General features: G+C 61.9%; 1 protein-coding gene across 3 annotated transcripts in view; it reads right to left on the bottom strand.

Moving 5' to 3' along the window:
• The window catches only part of ZNF710 (zinc finger protein 710), a 58,677-nt gene that overhangs the window by 6,240 nt on the left and 33,994 nt on the right, over positions 1–18,443 (bottom strand). For 2 of the 3 annotated variants that reach the window (XM_062206251.1, XM_062206250.1), the window contains exon 2: positions 924–2,409. In XM_062206251.1, the coding sequence (XP_062062235.1) occupies positions 924–2,381 (1,458 nt within the window). In that variant the 5' untranslated portion in view covers positions 2,382–2,409. Of the gene's footprint in view, positions 1–923; positions 2,410–3,007; positions 3,063–18,443 lie in introns of those variants that run through there. The other variant, XM_062206252.1, reaches the window with a different exon arrangement.

Raw genomic sequence — 18,443 nt, 5'->3', positions numbered from 1 at the left:
GGAGCCTGTGGAGGTGCAGCCCAGGGACGTGCCGCAGGGGTGTGTGGCCAGCAGGGGGCCCTGCCACGCACCGGCTTATAAACCCATTTGTGCCACATTCTAGAACCCTCTGCACTCTCTACAGCAAATACTCTTCCTCCCACTTCCTTCCCGTTTACAACTAAATACACTCAGCCTCCGCCTACAGGGAGGTCACCCACTTGGATCCACTGCTCCGGGGAGGGGTGAAGGCTGCCCTCCGTCTGTCTGACCACCGCCTCCACGTCCCTGGGCCATCCTGGCCTCTGTCCAAAAGGCAGGAGGCCAGACTCCCTCGGCAGTGCTCAAACTCGGTCCTGTGGGGCCCTGCAGGGGCTCCACAAGAATTCATTCCTGGGGCTGGTGCTGTGGCCCCACCTGCAGTGCCGGCATCCCACATGGGCACTGGTTCGAGTCCCAGCTGCTCCACTTCTGATCCTGCTCTCTGCTATGGCCTGGGAAAGCAGCAGAGGACGACCCAAGTCCTTGGGCCCCTGCACCGGCGTGGGAGACCCAGAGGAAACTCCTGGCTCCTGGCTTTGGATCGGCGCAGCTCCAGCCGTTGCGGCCATTTGGGGAGTGAACCAGCAGGTAAAAGACCTCTCTCTCTCTCTTTTTGTAATTCTGCCTTTCAAATAAACAATTTTTTAAAAAAGTTTCACTCCACTTAAATAAGAAAGGTTTTCTGGTGGAGAATATGAATTGCAACTCTATTTCTTGCTAGTTCTCATCCGAAACAAATACATAAGTATAAAGGTAAGAAGGGCGTCTGTCCAGCCCCTGCATGACGTCATCCAGGGTTGGGGGCGGGGAAGTGAGGAGGGCAAGGGCTGGGCGGGGAAGACGCCCAGGGCAGGTGGGGCCGGGGTGGGGCCATGGGGCGGGGGCGGGGCCTGCGGCCTTACCTTGTGGGTGAGCGAGTGCTGCTTCAGGTGGTGGATCTGGCTGAACTCCATGCCGCACTCGGTGCACACGAACGGCCGCACGTTCTGGTGCTTGAGCATGTGGTTCTGCAGCTGGCTGCGGTAGTGGAAGGACTTGTCGCACTCCAGGCACTGGTAGAGGGTGGGGCCCTGGTGGGAGGCCAGGTGGCGCTTGAGCTGCGTCAGGGTGGAGAAGTCCAGGCCGCACTCGACGCACACGTGGCAGCGGCCGCTCTCGTGCTTCACCTCGTGGGCCTTGAGCTCGCTGGGGTAGGCGAAGCCGCGGCCGCAGAAGTGGCAGCTGTAGGGCTTGACCTCCGAGTGCAGCAGCATGTGGCGCTTCAGGTGGCTGGTCTGCGTGAAGGCCTTGTGGCACACCTGGCACTTGTGGGGCCGCGTGCCCTGGTGTGTGAGCAGGTGCGTCTGCAGGTGGCTGGGCTGCTTGAAGAGCTTGCTGCAGTGCGGGCACGAGTGCGGCTTGATGCCGTTGTGGCCCAGGATGTGCGTCACCAGGTTGTACTTGGACGTGTAGGACTTCTCGCACATGCGGCACTGCCAGCGCTTCTGCCGGTCGCCCGCCTCCACCAGGTACGAGTCGTCGATCTGCACGTTGATGTCCAGCCGGTCCAGCTGCGCCTTCTTGTGCCGCTCCGCCGTGGAGCCGGCCGCGTCCGCCTCAAACTCGCCCGCCTCCTGCCACACAAAGCCCTGCTCTGGCTTCACGGGCTCAGGTGACGCCAGGGCGGGGGGCTCGGGGTCACTCAGAGGGGCCAGGTGTGCCGGCGGCTCGAAGCCACACTCGGTGGGCAAGGCCTCCGGCCCGGGCAGCGCCAGGCTGGGCTCGGGGAAGCCGTCCCGGGCCGGCTCGGGGAAGTGAGGCTCGTACGGGGCCACGTCCAGCTCGGGCCTGGGGGTCCGCGGCAGGTGCCGGAGCGTCCGGGGCTTGCGGCTGAAGGCGCTGAGGTCGATCATCTTGACGGCGCTGCTCTGCACCAGGGCCTCGCAGCCGCCACCTGCCGCCTCGGCGGGGGCCTCGGCCGGGCCTGCATCCTTGTCCCCGGGCACGGAGACCTCGTACACCTCCTGCTCCTCCTCCTCCACCTTCTCGAACTTGACCTTGGGCACCAGCCGCACCGGGGGCCGCGTCTTCCGCCGGGTGTGCTTCTCGCAGGCCGCCTCCACCTCCAGCACCTCCTCCTCGGCCGGCTCCTCCAGGGCCCGCCCGTTGCAGGCCAGCTGGTAGACCTCGGGGCCCGGCGGCCCCGGCTCGCCCAGGGCCGTCCCCGGCAGCTCAGGGCCCAGGTCCTGGTAGAAGGCCTGGGCGCTTATGGTGGCTCCGAAGAGCTCATTTTCCGAGACCAGGCCCAGCACAGCGGCCTGCGCCAAGGACAGTACCACCACAGCGTCCGTCTGTGTCCCTGAGTCCATGAAGCCCTCCATCCCGCGGCGGCCGGCTAGGCGGGCATGGCTGTGGGAGGGAGAGAAATGTGAGTGTCCGCGGCTCAGGGCCGCACAGACCACAGCTCAGGGCCGCAGCGACCACTGGGTGTGTCTGGCCCTGACGTCTGTCTCCTCCTGCTTGGGAGACAGCACACACTTGTACTTCATTCTGGAGCGCAATGATACCCTCTGTGTATCGAACCATCTCCTCCCTCTCCGTGTGGCACCCTGGCTGAGCCCTGCCCGCCCCCAGCCGGCCTCAGTCTTCCCATCTATAAAACGGAGTGGCTGGATTTTCTCAAACCGTGTCCTGCAGGTCCTTGCATGCCAAAAATCTGACTCGAACTGAAGACTATTCTCAGAACGGACTTTCCACATTCCCCCCTCTCAAACGAAGTGCATGCCGCACGCCCACACATTGCACGCCCTGCTGGCTTGGCTGCCAGGGTGATTAATTGTGCACCGACTCTGTGCCTGGTGGGTGTGGTGCCAGACAGCTGTCACCGTTCTTTTTTTTTTTATTGGGCTGGTGCTGTGGTGCAGCCGCCTGCAGTGCCAGCATCCCATGTGGGCACTGGTTCCTGTCCTGGCTGCTCTACTTCCGATCCAGCTCCCTGCTAAGGCACCTGCAAAAGCAGTGGAAGATGGCCCTCCATCCATATGAGAGACCTGGATGAAGCTCCTGGCTCCTGGCTTCTGCCTCTCCCAGCCTTGGCCATTGTAGTCATTTGGGGAGTGAATCAGGGGATGGAAGATCTCTCTCTGTCTCTCATTCTCTCTGTAACTCTGCCTGTAAAATAAATAAGTAAATTTTAAAAAATGTATTTATTTATTTGAAAGGCAAAGGGAGAGACAGAGACATATGTTGGTTCGCTCCCCAAATGGCCACAATGGCCAGGGCTAAAGCCAGGAACTTCTTCCTCTCTCCTTGTGGGTGCAGGGACCCAAGCACTGGAGCCATCTTCTGCTGCCCTCGCAGATCCATTAGCAGGGAGCTGGACCGGGAAGTGGAGCAGAGCAGCTGGGACATGAACCGGTGCCCATGTGGGATGCCGGCCCCGTGGCTGGTGGCCAGCTGTCACCATTTGTAATGGCGTGGCTGTAGGAATGAAGGAACTTTAAAGAGGTGGTGCAAAGTGGAATTAAAAGCTAAGTTTGTTTATCTTGGTGTTAAAAAAAAATCTATAGGGGGCTGGCACTGTGGTGAAGTAGGTTAAGCCTCTGCCTGCAGCGCCAGCATCCCATATGGGTGTAACTCTGCCTCTCAAATAAATCAATCTTTTTATATTAAAAAAAATCTAGGTGAGGTTTTTGCAATATGCATTTTCCATGAACTTTCTGAAGACCCCTATAAACAAGCCACCGGCAGCCTGGACACCCAGCGCCTCTGACCATCACTACGGGCCCCTTGCTTCCCTTGATTCTAAAGGTTCCATACGTAAATACGTGAATGGATACGGGTGAGAGTACGGCTTTTAACTGGCTTCCATGCTGGGGTTCCCCGTCGGACCTGGTATGAGACAAGGGCACCCTGACTGCCTCCCACGACGACGCCCATGGTCGGCCCTGAACACCAAAACCAGCTGCGGGGTTCGAGGTCAAGGTTTTGGTTTTAATACGTTCTTCTGTTGGATGCCTGGGCGCCCACATTGCCCAGGTGCCCACGGCTGCAGTGCTTCCTCCCTCCCCAGGGGCCCTGCCCCCTCCTCTGGACTCCCAGGAGGTCCTCAAGGTCCCCCGCCCCCATTCCTGGGGCCTGCCCCCCGCCCCCGGCCCAGACTCTCCAGGCTCCCCCAGGACTGTGCAGCGCCCAGCTGCGCCTGTGGGGGTCTGGCGCTGCCTTCAGGCCTTGGAAGCTCCTGCCTGTGCCCCTGGCCCTGGCTCAGTGCCCAGCCCGTCAGAGGAAGGGGCTGGCATTCCTGGGGCGACTCCTGCCTGTCCCTCGGGCTCTCCTCCCAGGCCAGGGCCAGGGCCTGCTGGACGTTCCTCAGGAAATGGCCTGGCCTGGTTCCGCCCTCCCCCAGCGCCCAGTGGAGCTTCCCTTTCCTGAGGCTAAAAATACCCCAGACAGGAATTCGGCCTCCTTGAAGCGGACAGTACAGATTAAATTATTAAGCCGGGAGTGAGCTCTCGTGGAAGGGAGCAATAGGAGGAAACCTGCGGCGGGGGCTGGGGACTCTGCGTGCCCCTGGGAAGCCTGGGGGTGGGGGCTGCTTCAGAACCTGCCCCCTCCCCACACACATGCATCAATCACTACCACAACCTTCAGATGCACCCAGGAGCCCGGCCCCCGGCCTGGAGCCCTGGCGTGGTCACTGAGAGGGGCTTAAGCAAAGTCACGTCAGAGCCCCATGTGCCCCCTAAAGGGACGATGGGTGAGACGCAAACCCCCAGGAGGCCTCAGGCTGGGGTGCAGCTGACTCCTGCAGGCTGCACAGCCGGGAGAGCTCCCCAACCTCGGGCCCCACCTCCAGTGACGCTTCTGCGAGTCTAAGGCCGGCCGCCTGGGACTAATAACTCATCCGTTCACCTGTGCAGCCAAGATCTGCCGAACGCTGGGGCTGGAGGCACCAGGTGAGCGGTGAGGCTGGGTCCCAACCTGCTGGACCTGGCCCAGCCACGCTGGGAGCCTCCCCGAAGCTGGCCCCTGCTGCCTCCTGCCTCGGCGGCCCCCGTGTCTGCGGGCTGGCAGTGGGCTGATCCACTCAGTGGTTTTTCCCCCCGGACTTCCCCAAGGCAGAGCCCGCGGGAGCAAGTGCTGACCAGCAGGGGTACAGCAAGGGCACGGCCCACGCCTCCGTGTCCTCTTCTTGTGTGGGGATGAGGTGCCCATCCCAGGCCCCGTCCCCTCTCGGAACAGGTGCAGAGATGCAAACAGCCCAAGCAACACCTGCCCAGGGGAGCAGGTGCACGGGTCCGTGGGCCCTGACTGTCCACTCATGGTCACCAGCTACAGACCACACCTGCCAGGCGTGGGCGGGTGGCTTGATGTGAGAGTCCCAAAGCCCCAGGCTCCTGTGGCCACAGAGGGGTGCAAACAAGGAAACACAAATACAGAGGCGGAGCTGTACAGCTCTCTTGCCAGACAGGTCCCAGGTGAGCCGGATGATCCCCAGATCAACCCCACGGGGTGTGTGTATGCTGTGAGGGCGCGATAGTGTGTTCCCCAATTTCTCAGCCTTGCTCGGCGCAGGGGAGGGGGTGTGAGCTGGGCCTGCACCCAGGCCTCTTGGGCCTCACCTGGGCCCAGGGCCAGCTCTGAGGGTGGCCAGAGCCCCTCCTGGGGTATCCGATTCTGCCAGAAGCCTTCTCCCGCCCACGGCCCACCGGCTCAGGCCCCTGCTTGCTGCCACACTGGGTGGGACTTGCCTGGACAGAACGCAGGCCACCCGGGCAGTGCCGATCAGTGGGGCTCCTGGGGCAGGCTGTGTGTGTACGAAGAGGCTCACTGGCCTGCTGCCTGCCCGTCATCTGAGTCGGGGCCGGGGACTCTGACCCTGTCCACTCCCCTCCACCCCACCTTTGGCTTTCTGATTCACTTCTCCCAGGCCTGGGCCTGGTTCCTTCCCACAGGCCACGCCCTCTGCTTTATGCCCTGCAGGCCAGGTGTGTGGCACCTGTCTGCCAGGGTCCCCTCCCCACCCCACCGAGGAGCCCTTCTGTCACTGTTGGGGTGAGGGGGCAACCCCTTGGGGCACCCCCATTCTCAGGCTTCTCCCCTCCACTCGTGCTGAGGACATGAACAAAAGCTCTGGGCTCTTGCAGGGCCTGCAGGGCTCAGGAGACTAGGGGTGGCCAGAGGGGCCGCAGTGTGGCCTCCTCCCAGGGCACCCCCGGTCCCCAGAGCGGGCCGAAGGTAAATGTTAAAGGCAAGGACGAGAGAAATGGAGCAGCTGCCAGACTGTAGTTGTGCTGGGAGTGGGGGAGGGGAGGCAGGGAGGGAGAGAGAGAGAGAGGGAGGGAGGAGGGAGGAATGGAGACACAAGGAAGAGGAGGAGCCTGGGGGAGGGCGAGAAGAGGCTGTGCAGGCCTAGACACAAAGCAGGGGAGGAGGAGGGGCAGGGACCCTGCCCTGTTTCCCAGGGTGCAGCGCTGCCCCACCACCTCCCAGCCTGAGGGCCAGGCCAGGCCAGGCCCTAAGCAGGGTGGGAATGAAGTCTCATGCCCAGGCCAGGCCAGCAGGAGTCCTTCCCCACCCAAGCAGGGACCCAGGCCCCCAGAACCCCAGCGTCTCTCACTGCTGCTCTGTCTACTGCCAGGCGACTGGGCCAGTCACCAGGTCCTTCAGGGTCTCAGTTTGCTCATCTCTAAGATGGGCACGGCGGCAGGGGTGGTGGGGGAGGCTGTCTACAGTGCGGGTTCGAGTCTCGGGTGCTCCACTTCCGATCCAGCTCCCTGCTGATGCGCCTGGGAAAGCAAGTGCTTGGGCCCCTAAACCCACGTGGGAGACCTGGAAGAAGCTCCTGGCTTCAGTCCTGGCTGCTGCAGCCATTAGGGGAGCGACCCAGCAGATGGAAGATCTCTCTCTCTGCATCTTCCCTCCTCTCTCTGTAACTCTGCCTTGCAATAACTAACAAAATACATATATATTTTTAAAGACGGGCACTGGGTAGACAGGGAACCCCGAGGGCAGGTTCATCCTTGGTCTACCTGTCCGTCACACAGGGTCCCCTCCCCAAGATGCGATGGCATGTCCTGTCAACCCACACTGCTCTCACATCTTTTCCTCTCGGGACAGCCCCTTCCCACACCCCTCCTCTGAGGGCAGGGGAGATGTGGGCGGGGTCAGGGTGGCCAGTGACCCCTGGAGCAGAGCACAGAGGAGGAAGGCACCCACGGCCTGGTTTTGCTTAAGCCACGGGACCTGCTGACCGTCTGTGTGTTTCTGGGCTGAGTCCCATCTCCACGCTCTGCGGCTTCTGCCAGCCCAGGCGTGCGCATCACCAGGCCCCTGTGACCAACCTGATGGCCTAGTAGGTCCCCACTCCCCGGTAAAACCTCAGCAAGGACCAGCGCTCATGCTGTGAGGACGGCTCTGCCCCTTGGCCTCCAATGGCCACTGAATCACTGACCCAACACCCACGTACTGAGTGCCTAGCAGGTGTCGGCTGCTGTCCTTGGTGGCGGGGACACAGCAGGGAGCTGCCCCAGCGGTCAAAGTGCCGAGATCTTGGTGCTGTGCCACGGTCCACCGGAGCCACAGAAGAGGAGGGGAGAGTCTTGCTGCCCCTTTCTCGGCACCTCCCCCTCACTGGGCCCTTTGCCCCAGGGGAGGGGAGGGGCAAGGAAGTGGCAGGCAGGTATGCAGCTACAGAACAAGCCTCCTGGGACTTTACCTCCTGGCCAAACAGCCCTCTTGGCATCCCCTTCCTTCCTCCTCCTCTGCACACAGCCCCAGGAAGGAAGAGGAAGTGAAAGCCGGGCTTGTGCAAGGCTGGGGATCCCTGCTGCAGTCTCACTTCTGTGCAGCCCACAAGGCCTTGACTCAGCAGCGAGCGGCCAGCAGGTGCTGGGGCGGCTGGGGGGCGGGGGGAGCATGGGGAAGTGGGCGTCCCTTCCTTCTGGGATCCTCTCTCTGCCTCAGCTTCCCCTTTCCTCTGCGGACAAGACGGGCAGAGCCCCGCCTCTAGGGTCAGAGTAGCTGGGCCACTGACCCAGAGACCACACAAGGCCCTGACGCTCACTGCGTGCTGCTCCTTCTCCTTAGAGAGGAGCAAACTGAGGCCTGGGGAGGGAGGCGCAAGGAGACCATGGTGAAGCGTGGGCTAGGACGTGAGTCTCCAGCCCAGAAGCCGACCCTTGGCCACATGGCCTGCGGATAAAGGCCCCCTGCCTCAGTGTGTGTCCCCAGTCAGGCTCTACCACGCTGATGCGTCTACCCCCAGGGCCTTTGCACAGGCTGACCCCTCTGCACTGGCTGAAGTTCCCCTAAGCCTTTAGGATTCGGTGCAGGCACTGGCCCCGGGGAAGGGTTCTGGGGCAGGACAGGGGCCTGAGAACGTCACTTTGCCGTGTCACCGTGGCTAAGCCTGGTTGGGAGGGCAGACACTAGGGCAGACGCTGCCGTCCAAGTATGCTGCAGATGAATGTTTGCAAGTGGTCGGCTGAGAGCCAGCACGGAGGCCTGCGTGTCCTTGGGTCTCTGACCCCCCTCTCCTTGGAAGAAATCTGCTCAGATACAACCACGCTGACTCAGAATTGGGTCTGTCCCTGGTCATCTTCCCCTGCAAATGGCCCAGCCCCAGGGGACAATGGCGGCGGGGGCACAGAGAGAGCCCGGGAAGGGACTGTCCTGGTGGAGGGAAAGAAATCAACAGTCAGGCCCAAAAAACGAAAGAATGAACGGAGCCTGAGGCTATGTTCTAGGGTGGCCGTGCTGCCTCCAAGCTGAAGTCCCCAGCCCTGGAGCTGGCCTGACAGCCCCACACCTGCTGGGCAGGCACATTCCTACCGCAGAGGAGGGCCGCCAGGTGCTCCTGCCGCTCTACTGTCCCCCTTGAAGACCCCATGCCTTGGCCACCTCGGCTGTGCAACCTCAAGGCAGGTATTGGAATCTTCACCGGCAGGGCTGGAAGAAACTAAGGGACCCTCCGGGTAAGCCAGGCCCCTACCCCACCGTGGAGACTAAACTGACACAGCGCCCCTCCCCGACCAGGGCCCTCTACCTGGGCCCCTGCCTTCCATGGTCTGGGGGCATGGTGGGAGCAGGCATTTCCCTCATTCCACCCCGCTACAGGAGTGTCTTTAGCTCTCACGAGTTCTGTCACGTGGCTGGCTCTGGCCCTCAAAGGCTACAACAGTTGGTCAAGGGACAGAGAACCGAAACAAGCCTGGTGCTGGTACCCGTCGGCCACCACAGCCCGCCCGCCACAAAACCCCAGTCACTTCCCAACTTCTCGCAACCCAGGCCAAACCCCACCGAGGACCCACGAAACTGGCCTGTCTGGTTCCTATCTTGTGCTTGAAAGGCACAGTCTCTCTCTCTCTCTCTCTCTCACACACACACACACACACACACACACAGAGAGATCTTCCATCCTCTGGTTCACTCCCCAGATGGCTGCAACACCAGGGCTGGGCCAGACCGAAGCCAGGAGCCAGGAACTCCATCCGGGCCTCCCACACAGGTGGCAGGGACTCAAAGACCTGAGCCGCCTTCCACGGCTCTCCCAGGGGCATTAGCAGGGAACTGGATCGGAAGTGGAGCAGCTGGGACTCGAACCAGTGCTCTGATACTTAATCTGCTGCATCCTAAAGTCTGCCCCATTCATTTTCCCTTCAGAGACCTTGTCTGCACTCTGCCTCCTCACGCATGCTGTTCCCAGTGCCTGGAACGTGCTTCCTCACTCATCCTCCCCTGACCCCCAAACCAGGCTGGGTCCCCGTGTCCTCAGCAGCTCCTTGTTGGACTTGAGCATCATTGTTAAGGTGTGTTAACAACTCAATCACTTGCACAGTAGCTGGCATCTCAGTTCCATTCCAGACCCCTTCCCACCCCGAGGGCTGAGCCCTGGCTGCCCCCTCTGCACCCCTAGCCGGGGACACACACAGGACGCAGCTGCCCCTCTGAGACCACCATGTTCAAGTGACAGACAAGCCGACTTCGAAACCAAGCCGCGTGCTGACTGAGCCCAGCTCTGGATGGGAACCCGGGTGTGTGGGGCGTCTGGACTGCCTGTGCCTGGCTGGGCTTCGGGTCCAGTGCCTGACCGCCCTCCAATCCCAGAAGCAAACAGCACCTCCGCCTCCTCCAACAGGCACACTCTGCTGGACCCGAACATGGCCGGCTTGGGGCAATGGGGAAAAACACTCCCAGAACCGTGGCTCCCAGGTTCAAGGCACAAAGACAAGAGTCGTGTGAGCGCCATTTTTGTCACATGGAGGTGGAAACTGAGGCAGCCTCGGGCAGGCAGGGAGGAGCAGGCGCCAGCTCTCCCCGCCCGTGGGGCTCTCGGCAGGGCTGGGCTTCCTGGGCCGAGTCTTCCTCTCTGGCCAGCCTCGATGTCCTCACACACAGCCTGATCCAGACCTGGGGGCCCCAACGGGCCCCCTCCCCCATCCTCAGGCCGGTTCTGCGCCTTCTCCATCCCCTCTTCCTCTCCCTCCGTTCCTCCTCTCTTCCGTTTCCGTGGCAACCCCACCCTGCGCTCCGCCACTTGGTCCTGCGTTCCCATCTCATCTCTCTCTTTCCTTTCATCCCCCGCTCATGGCGGAGCTGGGGCCACATCCCCTCTGTCCTTAGCGTCTGGTCTCTCGCTCCCTTTTACTCTCCTTTTATCTCCCTCAGTGTTCTTGGAGTCATCTCAGGGCGGCATTTATTTATCTCTTGCTCAAAAATAAAGAAAAAAGGAAGGAGAGAGAGAGAGAGAGAGCAGTGGTCCCAGCGGCTCTCGCTCTCTCCCCACCTCACCTGTGGAGGGAAGGTGGGCAGCCAACGAGGCCCCGGGGGAGGAGAAGCCCTGCTGCAGATGGAGCAGGGTCAGCACCCAGAACCTGGGGTGGACCCAGGCCCAGAACCCCTCAACGACGGCGCTGCCCGGGGACCCCCACCCCTGCACGCGGTGCTCCCCTCCCCCCAGGCCGAGGCACCAAGCAGATGCTCAATGCACGTGGCTCCCCACCATCCCGAACAGGGCAGAGCTTCTGGACCCGCTCTTGCCCTCGCTCCTGCCGCCTGTTAGAGGCCGCAGCCAGGATTCGTCCACCCACACACACCCCACCTCCTGGGCGTCAGGGAGAACCCACTGCGGTCGACCCACGCCGCGGTCCTCTCAGCCACCCTGTCCTGAGCTCCCACGAGGGCAGGTCGACAAGTCCCTGGAAAGCGGAACCACAAGACGCTTCTTTGGGTGCGCGACATTCGGAGATTCGCGCAGTTCCAGTGTAAAACCGGGAGTCCCCGCGCGGAACCGTCCGGGCACGCGGTCCAGGCTGTGTGGGGAGAAGGCTCAGGGAAGGCACCTGCCCAGCCTACAAGGCACAGCAGACTGCGTCTCTCCTCCTGTGCTCCCAGGAAGGGCCGGGTCTCCGCCATCCCGGCCCAGCCTCTCTGCGGCTTCTATGGCCGTGTTGCGCGTGGAGTGATCGGAAATGAGGGGGCCAGCCGGAAGAGAGATCGACCCCAGAAAAAAAGAGCAAGCCGATTACGGCGTGGCCCCTGCGTCTCAAAGGCACAGAGAGAGCGCAAGGCCCCAGGTCTCCAGGCGGCTCCAGGCTATGTGAGCCTCTGGTCCTGGGCTTCACAGGCCCAGCGGGAGTGGCTGCCTGGCCTGTGCTCATGGCAAGGCCCTACTGCGGGATGCAGCAAGTCCTGGGGTCTGTGACCCACAGAGGCGACAATGACGGGCCAGCGGCACTCGTCCCCTCCCAGGCTGGCCCCAGGAGGAAGTGAGGGCAAGCGGAAGGAGCCCAGGAAGTCGGCCCTCCCTCTGCAGACTGCGGAAGGCAGCCCAGCCCTGTGTCCCACCCCCAGCTCTGCACACTTGGACAAGTTCCTTAGCCCCCCTGGGACTTGGGCTCCTTGTCCGTAACGGGGACAGTGACGACAGAGGGACCAAGCACACCCTGAGCCCTTCCAGCAGGCCAGGCCCTGGTGTGATCATGTGACAAGACCCATTTCACAGAGGAGGAGAGTAAGGCCAGAAGAGCTGAGAGACTCAGCCAAGGTCACCGGTCTCATCAGAAGTGGAGGTTAGGCCCAACTTCAGTGCCTGTGCTTTGAGGACCAGAGATAAGGGAAATAAATCAATGTCTGGGAACCAGGCCGGTGCGTGCTGGGACTCAGTGGGAGCCACAGCTACTGGCCTCGGGGACCTCAGGGCAGGCGGATCTGGTGAGCAATGCCGAGGGGCTTGCCCAGACGGTGGGCATGGGGGAGGAGCACAAGAACAGAAGAGCAGGGGGCAGGGGAGTTGCACACCTGTAGGGGGCAGGTGAGCGAGGTCTGGCCCCGAGCCCTTTCCTCCCTCCCAGCAGCCAGCGTGGCTCCTCTGCGGCCTCCGGCCTGGCAGAGCCCCTGGCAGTGCTGCCTCCGAAGCTGGCGGCGCAGTCCCCGTTTATTTTGCAGTCACCCACGCACCCGACTCGAGCCCGGATTTGTGCCAGGAGAGGAGTGGAGAATGCCGCTCTCATTCACGCAGTGCCTCTGTGGCTCTCCGAGGGCAGGGACGGCTGGCGAAACATTTTGGCTGGCAGTGCACGCACACACACACACACACGCACACAGACATCAGATGCAGGCGGCCATGCACACAGGATGTCACCGTCGCCTAGCAAGGAGGACCTACACGCGGTGAGCGCACGGGCAGGACCTGCAGACGGGGTGGAAGCCACGCATCCACACTCAACTCTCAGGCCAGCTGGGAAGGGCAGATGCGTGCCTGGGATACGAGGTTCGGACAAGGCAGGAGCCACAGACGGGGGCAGCCCAGCCAGGCGCATGGGGTCTGTTTGTTATCAGGGACCTGCAGAGGAGGTGGGGGGGCCCATTTGAGGAGAGGCCCTGGACGGCAGAGGGGATGGCGCCCAAGGTGGCTGCGGCTGGATCCTCTTCAATCTGAGTCCCAAGGGCTGGCCTCCAGGGCTTCAGAAGTGCGGGGGGGGGGGGGGTAGAGGGCTTTCATGCAACCCAAGGGTTAAACGGTGACAAGTGCCGGGGGCTTCTCCCTGCGGTGGGTCCCTGGAGTCAGCGGGCTGCTTCCTGACTGCCCAGGTGACTTCTCAGAGCCTCAGTTTTTTCACCTGTAAAGTGGGGACATCAGCCCCCTCTGCCCTGGAACGCCGGAGAAGATGAAAGACGGCAACGAGACGGACACCCCTGGCACGCGGGCTGGTGGGTGACAAACGGCCATGGCCAGCCCTCACCATGGCAGCCCGCGTGCGTCTTCTGTGTTGGGCTCATTCTGATCGTTACTAAACATATCTGAACCCCGAGAAGGAGTGGGGAGAGGATGCGCCCATGAAAAAGGCACCAAATGGGGCCCAGGGAGGGAGGGAGATGCTAGGAGCCTCCACTTCCAGTTCTTTTGCCCATGGGACTGGCAGGGTCCCTTGTGCCCCAGGAGCCAGAGGGGACCCTAGCGAGCTGGAACCCCTTATCACGGACGCCAACTCTTTTCCCAAATCCCCCAACTCAACAAGGCAGAGCAAAGGATCCCATTGCTGCCTGAATTTCCAAACCCACTTCCCCTCCTCTCCCCAGTCTGCGTCTGAGCCCTGCTGTGCTGCGGCAGGCCCCCGCCGCCGGGCAGGATCACCAGATCCCCGGGCCAAGGAAATGCAAGTTCTTCCGTGACTCAGAGCGAGCGCCGGCCCCTGGCTGGGCGCAGCGCTTCTCACGCATGACATCACCGAGCCTCCTGCCAGGCTCCGTGTGGGTTCTTACTCCCAGGGCAAAATCCGTGTCAGCGGGCTGGCCGGTAACCCTGTGTTATGGTGCCAGCCCGGGCCACCTCTGAGCTCCTTATCTCACTCCTATGGCTGGCACGAGTCCTATCACCCCGTTTTGCAACTATGGAAACTGAGGCACAGAAACCTCACAAACTGTGTCAGAGCATTGGTCTTCAAAGCCAGAGAGGCAAGGGGGCCTCTGGTTGCCCACGTAGTGGGGAAGGCATTTGGCGCAATGGGTAAGCCACCGCTTGGCATTCCCGTATCCCAGTTTGGAGGGCTTGGTTTGAGTCCTGGCTCCTCTGCCCTTTTTTTTTTTAAAAAAAAAAAAAGATTCATTTATTTGAAAAGCAGAATTATAGAGAGGGAGAGAGAGAGAGAGAGAGAGAGAGGGAGAGAATCTTTTTCATCTGCTGGCTCACTCCTCAGGTGGCTACAGTGGCTAGGCTGGGCCAGGCTGAAGCCAGGAGTTAGGAGCTTCCTCTGAGTCTCCCACGTGGGTGTAAGGGCCCAAGCACTTGGACCATCTTCTGCTGCCTTCCCAGGCACATCAGCAGGGAGCTGGATCGGAAGTGGAGCACCAGGACTTGGACCAGCGCCCATATGGGATGCCGGTGCTGCAGGCAGCTGCTTTACCCACTGTGCCATAGCACCGGCCCCTCCTCTGCTTCTGACCCAGCTCCCTGCTAACGCGCGCCGTGGGTGACAGGCAGTGATTGGATCGCTGCCGTCCATAGGTGAGGCCTGGCCCAGCCTCGGCTCTTGTTAGCATCTGGGGCAGGGAACCAGGGGGGAGAAGACCTCTGCCTCAGATGAATATGAGTAACGGAAGGCTGCTTAGCCATTGGGCAGCGCGAGACATCGGGTGGACTGACCACGCTGGGGTGCTGAGCCGTCGCGGAGGTGCGCTGTGCAGGCAGGCCTGTGATGGCCGGCTCACACAGCTGCCTAGGTTCTGGGCATGCCCCGTGCCCTTTCTACAGGAGCCCTGGAACCAACAGCCCCAGGCCACGCCCCCACCTCTGCTGCTTCCCAAAGGTGTGTGATGGCTTCTCCTGACTCATCAGGTAGAGCCTTCGGACAGCAGAGCCTGGCTGCTCCCGTGACTGCACGCTAACTGCCTGGGTGCACACAGCCAGTTCCCGGAGGAGCCCACCCCTCAATGCTGGTCCTGGGGCCCCGGAAACACATCTGTCTCTAAAGCCGGCTCCCAGACACAGACTCCTGCCGCCCTTCCCCCACTCCTATCTCCAGCCAGGGCGGAGATAGAAGGGTGTGCCTTCATGGTGTTCTCGCCCAAACTGGAAAAACCTGCTGGCCAGCCAGGGCAGTGAAGGCCCTGCCCACTGGGGCCCCTGTCCCAGGTTAGGGAGACGCTGCTATGGGTGGGGCTGCCCCAGCCTTCCCCACCCCTTTCCTGGAGCGCCCCTGCCCACCGCTCACTGCCCCAGGGGGGAGGGGGACTCTCCCCCGCCCTCTTGGGCCCCAGGCTCCCCTCCTGGGAAGTCTCCATCACCCAGCACACCTGCACTTGCCACGGCCAGTGCTCCAAGGGAGTGTCCTGACAGCCCACCCTCCCCGGGGTTCAGCATCCCAGCGTCCCTGGTGGCCACAGAGAGACCTGTGCACGTGTCCCCCTCCTCCAGCTAGCGGTCTGGCCTTGGTCATTTCCTGCTCTTGTGTGCTTTCACAGCTGGCCCTGACTTGGGGGCGAAAAAGTGGGGAGCCTTGCAGGAGGCTTAATGATTGCAAAGCGCTGAGCTGTATCCATTCTGATTTCAACAAACACTGATGGGGGCTGGCACTGGCAAAGCAGGTTCAAGTCCCGACTGCTCCACTTCCCATCCAGCCCCCTGCTATTGCACCTAGGAAAGCAGCAGAAGATGGGTCAAGTGGCCACACCCTTCTCCCAGGAACTCAGTATGGTCCCTGCCCTCAAGGAGCCGTGGGGAAGAGAGGGTGAGACCTTAGAGAGTTGGTGGCTGGCATACAATCAAGACGTGTTTGACTCGGGGTTGGAAATGTTAAAGGGCCCCTGAGCAGGGTTCTGTAGGACGTGCAGGAATTCGGTGGGCTCCAAGGCAGGGAGCAGGAAACTACGGCTGTAGGAGGCAGTGTGAGGGTTTGAGCCGCAGTCCACACAGGCACCAACACACCTGGAGGCGGTCAGGGCGACTCCGGCCCCCAGTGGGGGTGGTCCTGCCCACAAGCCCCTGCCACACAAGACGAGCCACCATGCACGAGAAACAGCGGCGCTAAGCAGGCAGGTGCACGCGCCTGGTGGACAGGCCGTCAGCCCCCAGAGGAAGCTCCCCTCCTCGGCGTTCAAGAGCCAAGAGGCCTCCTGAGAAAAAGCCGAACTGTTCTGATGGATAATTCAGGAGAACCTAAGCGGGCGCGCCCTGCCGCTCCCAGGCGAGCACTGCAAATCTGAGATTCAGGGCCCCTCCTCGAAGGAGGAGAACGTGTGGCCCGGGCCCTGCAAAGGGAGACCCTGAAGGGCTCCCTCTTCCTGGGCTCCAGCCTGAGCTAAGGCAGGGCCCACACTGGCCCACACCCCGCGGGCGTCTTCACACTGCACCAGGCTGCTACGGGGGAGGGGCTTGGAGGAGCCATAGCCACCTCTGACCTCTGACCTTTACCCTGCCATCAAGCCCCACCCCGGGGCCAGGCAGACTGGTGTGTGATCCCACACCCACCGGCCAGCTCCAGGCCTGCAGTCACCTCCCATCCTCCCCTCCCCCCAGGCGCTCCCACGGAAACAGAAGCACTATTGACAAGGAGGAAGAAAAACGGAATGAAAAAGAGAGGGAGGCAAAAGGCAAGGGACTGAATAGAAAAAGAAAAGGGGAGAGAGAGAGAGAGAGAGAGAGAGAGGAGAGCGTCCCCAAGGGAGGCAAGCTGGGAATGAAAGGGAGAGGGGAGGGGAGGGGAGGGGAGGGGAGAGAGGCACAAAGGGGGGGTGGGGTGGGGGCCAGGAGCCATCAGAGAACCTCGCCTGTTCCTCTGCACAGGGGCCAATCAGGCGACAACTCAGGCCCTTTCTTGCCTCCTTTCGGGGGTAGGGGGAGGCTGGGAAGGGCACCCCCAAAGGAAGAGCTCCCACCCAGGGGCGCCCCAGGCCAGAAGCCATGGCCTTTATTTTGGGATCAGCAGCCAACTCCATGTGGCTGCCTCCCACGTGGCCCTGGGTGAGGCCCCCCTCCCCTTGCCACGATGCCTTCTGGGTGGGCCCCCAGGGCTGCTGCATGAGCCCAGGGTCCCCGGGGCAGGAGGGCCTTCGGGGCCACTGTCCTGGCTTGGAGGCGCGCCCAGGGCTCCCGCCGTGTCCATGTGCAGGATGAGTGCCCAGCTCCAAGGCTGCGCGTCCACCCAGGCTCAGGAGGGCGTGGTGGCTCCTGTGCACCGTCCTCTGAGGACAGCACTTCCTGCGTGGGTCAAGACCCAAAGACTACAGGAAATGGAACTGCCCCAGCCTGGCCTTGGCCTGCCAGTCCTCCGCTTCTACCGGCCCCCAGACACCACTCCGTCCAGGCCAGGCCTTGCCTTCGCGGGGTTCCCGTGTGGATAAGGGGCGCGTCACGGCAAAGCCGACACGGGGGTCACCTTTCCACACAGGCTTCCTTCTGCCTCTGCTCAGCTGCCAGCTGGGGAGTGAAACGCCCGGGAGGCCGCGTGGAGGAAGACGGATGGGTTTATTGATTGATGGATTGCGCGAGTCTCAGCCTCACTCCCCGACCGCCAGTGAGTCTTACACTGAGCTCGGCGGTGTGGGCAGGGACCGGGGGAGTGACAGGGACAAATCGGGGACTCCAATGTGCTCCAGGCAGATCGTGTGCGTGTGTGCATGTGTGGTGTGAGCGCTGTGTGTGTGTGTAGTATGTACGGGGTGTGGGTGTGCGCGCTCAGGGCACGGTGGATTGGGGGAGAAAGCCCTGCCTTTGTTATCTGCATCTGGGAGACTGTGATTAAGTCAGAACAGGCCCCAGACGGGCCTCCAGGTCCAACCAGCGGGCTCAAGACAAGGCCCCGGGGAATACAGGGGAGCAGGCGTACCCCTGGGCCGCTGGAGAAACGCAAATCATCGCAAATCCTACTATGCGCCAGGCAGCTCCTGCGGCCACCCAGGCAGACAGCAGTGAGCACGACCCAGCCCCTGGCCTGTCCCCGGGATCCTGCAATGCAGTAGGAGCCACAAGCGAGGAACCCGGCAATTAAAGGGCAGCGTGAGGAGGGCCCGGGCGGGGCAGCCTGCAGGGCGTGGGGCTGTGGGCTTTCACAGAGGAGCAGCATTCAGTTACGGTAAATTCTAAGAGAGAGCCAGCCTGGGGCGCAGTGGATGAATTCCCCTCCTGCTACGTTGGCACCCCACATTAGAGCATGGGTTACAGTGCCAGCCACTGCTCTGTTTCCGAACCAGCTCCCTGCTAATGAAGCCTGGGGAAGCAGCAGAGGACGGCCCCAGTGCTCGGGCCCCTGCCACCCACGTGGGACTCTCCAGCGGAGCTCCTGGCTCCTGGCTTTGGCCTGGCCCAGCCCTGGCTGTTGTGGCCAGTTGGGGAGTGAACCAGTGAATGCCAAATTGCTCTCTCTCTCTCTTTCTCCTTCTCTCTCTGTCATGCTAACTTTCAAATAAATAAATACATAAATAATTTAGAAATAGAATGAAATGTA

The sequence above is a fragment of the Lepus europaeus genome, chromosome 11 (assembly GCF_033115175.1).
Source record: "Lepus europaeus isolate LE1 chromosome 11, mLepTim1.pri, whole genome shotgun sequence".
In the NCBI taxonomy this organism is placed as follows: domain Eukaryota; kingdom Metazoa; phylum Chordata; class Mammalia; order Lagomorpha; family Leporidae; genus Lepus; species Lepus europaeus.
This window is presented reverse-complemented; position numbering and strand designations above follow the sequence as displayed.